The sequence below is a fragment of the Morone saxatilis genome, unplaced genomic scaffold (genome assembly GCF_004916995.1).
Source record: "Morone saxatilis isolate NCDOM2014 unplaced genomic scaffold, NCSU_SB_2.0 Contig23, whole genome shotgun sequence".
Classification (NCBI taxonomy): domain Eukaryota; kingdom Metazoa; phylum Chordata; class Actinopteri; family Moronidae; genus Morone; species Morone saxatilis.
Window position 1 is genome coordinate 20,255,841 of NW_023339796.1, and position 6,851 is coordinate 20,262,691.

A 6,851-nucleotide genomic window follows, 5' to 3' on the forward strand; every position below is an offset into this window, starting at 1 on the left:
TTGATGTGTTACAAGCTGGAAAAATGGGCATTGTGAGGATTTCCGAGACTTTGACAAGGGCCACATTGTGATGGTTAGACGTCCGACTGGGTCAGATCTCCAAAACTGCAGCTCTTGTGGGGTGTTCCCGGTCTGCAGTGGTGTACCAACATATGACACACCAGGGTGCCCAGGTGGTCATAATGTTATGGCTGATCTGTGTATGTCTTAAAGGAAGAAAGAGTCTGACCCTAATGATGTGTTGTTTTAGCTATGTTCCTTATATGAGAATTTCCTGCCTGTGGTGTAACATACTGTCATAATGTGGTCAGGTGAACACCCAAGTTTTTTTTTGCTAGAACCTGTTACTTCTTGTTGGTCGTCATCTACATAGCAGTAAAAATGTTATTGTGGCTGAAGACCCAAATGAAGCAGAGCACATTGCATATTAAAGCCCATAGTAGAATTTGTATTTACAGTAAATCCAGAAGTGTGATTGTAGTCCTACCGAAAGTACAGAGGATATCTTTCTGGCGAGGGAAGGGTTAATCTGCATTGCGTGGCCTATAGTCCACCCTTGCAGGTCAAATATGGCCTTCAGACCCCGCCTCTGTGTCTCTGTCTCCGTGGAGATGATCTCTGATGTCATCAGGCTGACCCTGAACACCTGGAAAGCCGACCAGTCTTTTGGGTTCCACTGCCCTGCAGACAGACAGTTGGGGTCATGTTTCAGTAGTTTCATGGACTACAAAATAAACATTTAAAGGTTATATACATACACAAAATTTGCCACTAGATGACGTACTAGAAACACCAGCATCTGAGACCAAAACAATGGGCGCTACGGCCTACCAGACTCCAACAGATAGTCGTAAAACACACAGTTTCAGTTGTTTTACTCAGTTGCACAGGGAGCAGACCGGCTATGGAAACAAACCAGAGTCTGTGATAACACAGGCAGAGGCAGAGTGACGTCATTCTCTGACGCTGTACTATAAATCAAAACCTATGCCGTAGTTATCTATAGTGGGAAATTTCCTTTCATCTACTATGAAACATTATATTAAAGCCGCTTTAAAAAACACATCATATGTGTCATAGAATAGATACATTATAAAAGACTGGGAATTATGTGGTACTGAAATGTGGAGTTTGAGCGTTTTTCTCTTTTTTTTTTTTTTTACCGTTTTTGAGTTCAGGATTTTTTGGGTGGGCTGAAAGAATGGCTTGATGACATACTGGAGCCACCCTAAGAATAACCACGCCCCCTAACGCTGCAACAATATAAAAACATACTGCGTGCTAACATCGGTGGTTCTCATTACAACCGTTTCTTTACCACAGCCTTTAGCTAGACCAGCTAGCTAGCAAGTTCCATTAAATGTCGTAGTAACAGTAACAGTGAACCAACATGCACAATAGCAGGACTTCTCCAAAGTGATGACAAGACAACTCAAACAGCACACAAGATCAATGATTACTCTTTGTATTAATATTTTGTTTTAAACCATTAAGGACTTATATATCTGGAAAACCTTCCCAGTGCCTAGAGGAGATATGTTTGTAGACTTGATGTCATCCCAATGTAAAGTCTATGGAATGAAACACTAAATCACATGTGCAGTCAGCCAGGCAAACCAGAAACAGAAAAAGCTTTTTTGACTTATACACTGGGCAAGCACATCTCATTTTAATGAATGGGCAACCTCTATCCAGTCGTATAAATCATTTGGAGCTGTGTCCACCTGATGAATGTAAATCCAATATTCACTCTCCTTTTAACTCTGCTTAATGCTCCAATGTTCACCAGATAGTCTCCAATTGTTTCTGTTTGCCATTTGGTGCTGAGCAGGTTGTGCCAAACATTGGCACTATATAGGGGATTTTGCGTTTGTAGCGGCCACCATAGTTTCTCCTACACGCTTGGAAGGCTAAGCTGTATTCATTTGGATGCAATATGCAACTACACCACTAGATGTTGCTAAATCCTACACACAGGTTCTTTAAAATTCATTAAACAAGCTACTTCAAGTAAAGCACTATTATGTGGCGACACACAAACCACACTGGCTAGTATCAGTATATCAACTGCAAGTTTTGTGTTAAACATTAACGGCTGGCAGGGGGGGTCACAATCGCTTGGGCCTTTTCGAATGTAGGCATGAGATAGCTAGTCGCAAGAGTTTTGCTAACTAGATAGAAATAGCCAGCCTTCTCTCTGATGGTCTTGTAGGTCAATAATGTGGTCATAATGTGCAAAAAAAATCATAATAAAATGCACCAAATTATGTAGTCTCGATAAGTATCAGTATCAACGTTGGTATCAATAAAATCCCAATGATACCCATCCATCCCTATTTACATGTGGCGTTATAAAGCTTAAAGGGACAATGTGTAGTATTTTAAGTATTTTATTTGCTAAAATCAATGTCTTCATTCATAAATGTGTCCTCATTGGTGTCAAATTACCTCTGCCAATGATCTGACTTATCCTCGTAAGGGAAGAATTTCTTTCTGCTACTATCACACTCTGGACGGGCAAGCTCCATTGGAGGCCTTTCATGTCGTTCCGCCATTTGAAGAACGTACAAATCGTCGAGAGGGACATACAGCACTAGCCTACCATGTCTAGCTAACAACGCGTTTCGTTCAGAGCCAGCGATCACGGGTGACTGGAAACCAGCTATCGTTATAATGGAGAAGGAAGGATCAGGTGGGGAGGAGGCGGCTTGTCACTGCCTGGCACATTTGGAAAAAGGGGTCTGCCCACTGCACTTAGTTTATAATGGGAGGATCATTACTTATGCCGAGGCCACAGGACAAGGAATTATCGGGGGTCGGGGAAGAAGCGGAAAAAGGGAATTTAAAAAGGCATCGTACCGGCGTATTCAGAAACGAGGGGTCAACATCGGGCCGCTCTTTTTTCCCACCGGGGTGCGGGAAAGAGGCTAATGGGAAGGAGAAAGACTTGAAAGCGGACGGCTGGAAGTTGCCTGTTTCTCCATCGACCAAGTCGTTAAGTCAATGTTACGGTCTAAATTACAAGGTTTGTTTTATTTCTCCTCCCTTTCGCTTCTCCCTGTCCCTTTCCTTCCTCGCCCTACCGTTGGAATCACCTGATGATCATCTAACAATGCAACGCTATATCGAAACAATAAAAAAAGAATGTATCACTACTAATTTAGCACTTAGTTCGGATGCTTTTTACAGTCTGTGATTCATACTGTAACATTCGTTTGGTTCGTTGTGTTCAAGTTGTTAGCTAACCCTGGCATTGACATAGGGCTAGTAATGGCCAGGCCTACCAAAAAAGAACAACATATAACAGGAACATAATTCTACTTTATTCTTGCGTCGAGGGTTCAATTACTATTATAAAATGCCCTCACATAATGATTTCATGCAGTTTGTAGTTTGGTTTGAAATAACGAACCTCATCACCCGGAAAGACAACTCGGCATGAAGTGTCAATTGGGAAGACCATGTTTGCTGTATAGGCTTTCTTCGTTACATAATGTGCTACCTGTTTCAGTTGCAATACACATTTTGAAAACGCGAGGCGCTAGAGAGCACTATTCACCGCTAGATGGGAGAAATTCCTATACATTGTCCCTTTAAAAGAAACAAAAACAGGCACGCATCTGTTCAATGCAGCATTACATCATCAAGAAATTCTTAATTTTTACAAGGTTTCAGATGTTTGCACGCTTTCAATGACCATACACACACACACACACACGTATACTGACCTATCCTGTAGATGAGCACCCTGCTGCCCGTGTGGTCCCGCTGTGGGAGGACAGCATGGTACGACGTGTTGAGGAGGCCGAGCACCGAAGAGGGAGACAGACAGGTGCTGATCTCGGGACTTTCCCTCCGCCACCGCTGGTAGTTCAGTAAGAGCTGCACAGGACATATGCAATGCTCAGGGACATCGGCAACTTCATAGGATTCTACTTTATCTATCATCACCTGTGACTGCAGCTGAAATGCCGTACAGTACAGTACAAGTACAGTAATAAAAGCACATTCAAAGAACTATGTGAGTGGTAAAAGTCAGAGTCAGTCTGTTTGTTTTGAGTCACTAGCACAGTGCTGAGCTTAGACCCACTTGGCTGAGCTTCAGCTGCATTCAGATGAAAACAAGCAACTCAGTCTTCATGCTGAGCTCTGAATTCAACATGTTGTACAAGAGCTGTGTGTGGATGCTGACACTGACAACAAATGAAAGCCTAGTGATTTTACAATACATAAAACAAAGTATACTGTAGTGATAATACAGCAAAAACACTCTAATGTATGATTAAGTAAACTGTAAACTCCGGATTGCGTACAGCAGACACTGTACACCCATTTAGGAATATAGTTGTACTATAAATACTTCACTAAAAATAAAACTGTTTATTGATTCTAATGCCACCTTTAGATATTTCTATCCAATGCTTCACTGATGTGTTTGAGTTCAAACTTCGAACACTGAGGTGCAAGAAAGTTCGCTATGGAAAAAGCCTGAGTGTGTAACCTGTCATGTATTATTTATTTGATTGTTTGTTTTTCTTTGTGGATTTGTTAATTGTGGATGGTGTGTTTCTTTGTTGAGTGTATGGTGTTGGTATGGTGCAGTGATGTGGACATGAGTTTCTCCCTTGGAGGACAATAAATTGATTTGATTGAGTGAATTGATTGATTTGGGGGATTTTCAAATATTGATTGTCTGTGATTAAATCAGCAGATATTTCTGCCCCCCATTAAAGTCTCCATGCCACCCTCCGGACACGGCGAGGAATATTTCTCTAGATCCGCCCCTGTTGTGTATCAACCTTTGATATTTGTTCATATAAAAGTCAACACTATATTTTAAGCCAGTAAAAAATGTACCAGGACAGAACTTTTTTCACAGCAGACTAACAGCGGTCTAATCAGTGAAAGCACCGGTGGGACTGTGCAGGGCCTTTGAGGTATTTGGACTTTAAACCTTTATTATTATTGGATGGATAAGTAGGATCATGCCACACATCTAGGGCTCTAGGTTTATCCAATGTGGCTTATTAGATATTCCAACAGACAGGAATTTCATTCAAAGATATCCGTTTGGTTTTTAGCAGTTCAGACCACTGGTTGACTCAGTGCTGGTCCTGATGCAAGGAGCTCAGGCAAAACCGCACAGGGTCGCCTGGAAAAAAAAGGTCTGTTGAAAAAGATCTGCTGCATGTAAATAACATTGATAATATGATCTTAAAATATCAGAAGTTAAAGTACTCAATGCAGCAAAGTGGCCTGTGAGTGTGGATTATTGTGTGATTATACTGATGCATTAATGTTTAAGAAGCAATTTACTGTTGTAGCTGGTCCAAGAGGCGTTCATTTTAAAGCTTTTATATATGGGATTTATAACATTAATGTAGCAGCAAAATATTAGCTATGTAAAGATACAGGGTTTATTTGAACCTTGGACAGTTTTGTGAGTTTTGTCTGCATCCAGTTTGAAACGTTTGTTATGATGATGTTATGATGAAGTTAAATTGCTGGTTTTGTCAATGGAGTCTGGTGTTGTAGTGCCACATCTAGTGTCAAGTGAATTCCATATATAACGTTGAAGCATTTTATATACTGCTGGGTTAATCTATGACAATGCATTACATCATAGAAGTTCATCATATTGTTTAATGTAAAACTGTAATTTAATTTGTAACGTAACAACAAACTAAAGCTGTTGACTTATACACAAGTAACAAAAGGCACTAACGCACTTCTAGTAATGCTACAGAGAAATGCACTGTGTAAAAACAGCCTCCATAAACTTTCATTTAAGTGCAACAGTTCCTCGCATTGACTATGAGCTGTCAGGCTGGTGGAGTGATTTGTTGAGGAACTCCTGGAGGGAGTTAACTCACCTTCAGAGAGAGGTCCACGTCGAAGTCTCTGGCCCGCAGAAACTTGATGAGAAAGCCGTCGGAGAACGTCAGGACAGCGGACAGTTCGCTGGCCTCCAGGGCTCTCCGCCGCAGGCCGTCAACAACCGGGCCGAGCTGCTCCGAGTCGTCCGGGAGTTCACTGAGCTGAGGCCCGTTCATGTCGCTTCAAGGTCCGGTTACATTTCACTGCCAGCGGGCGCCTGCGCTGCGAGGCGGAGAGGGTGCAATGACGGAGGGCCGTGGCGTGGTGCTCGTGGGCAAGAGATAGAGAGAGAGAAGAGAGAGAGAGAGAGAAGAGAGATAGAAGAGAGAAGAAGAGAGAGCTCCGTTAAACCACTGACTGATTATATTAGTGAGTATGTACAGTGGGAAACATACAGTATATAAACAGTAAGGGCTACATATGAATATATTCAGAATATATTCAGACAGTGTGCTTTGATTATGCTATCAGGGGCTGATCTACAGGGGTGCAAACCAAATGCACCAAATGTCAAATGCTGTCAAATTTAAAACATTGATTGAGATTAAATAAAAAAGCACAATAATAACAATAACACTATTAATAATCATAATAATAATAATAATAATAACAATAACAGGACGACGGCACGGTGACACCCGCGATCCACAATCACCTTTTACTTCAGTTGTTCAGGTAATCAATACACTTAACAACTGCAACGTTCAAACAGTCCACAAAATGCTCCAACAGCTCCCCCTGATGGTCACCAGCAGCTACTGCACACACACTGGTACAGGGTCAAAATGAATCCAGTATTGCATCTGTGCTATAATGACCTGACGCCAGGTAAGATTTGAACCCAGGGTTTTTTAGTGTGACTAGCCATTACTTCCATCTCTATCTAGTAGTTTGCACTGTCTGTGGCGGAGTCCGCCATTTGTGCACTGAACCATCTAGGGGGCGCCACAATGGGGGAAGAAAAAAAAAAACAA

General features: G+C 41.8%; 1 protein-coding gene across 1 annotated transcript in view; it reads right to left on the reverse strand.

Annotated features, from left to right (window-relative positions):
- Nucleotides 1-6,106, reverse strand: part of ttpa (tocopherol (alpha) transfer protein) — a 10,575-nt gene extending 4,469 nt beyond the window's left edge. Inside the window, exons 1-3 of the mRNA XM_035671449.1 lie at nt 5,874-6,106; nt 3,729-3,882; nt 488-681 (exon numbers count right to left, since the gene is read on the reverse strand). Of these exons, the coding sequence (XP_035527342.1) occupies nt 488-681; nt 3,729-3,882; nt 5,874-6,053 (528 nt within the window). The 5' untranslated portion in view covers nt 6,054-6,106. The remainder of the gene's footprint in view (nt 1-487; nt 682-3,728; nt 3,883-5,873) is intronic.
- Between the last annotated feature and the right edge of the window lie 745 nt (nt 6,107-6,851).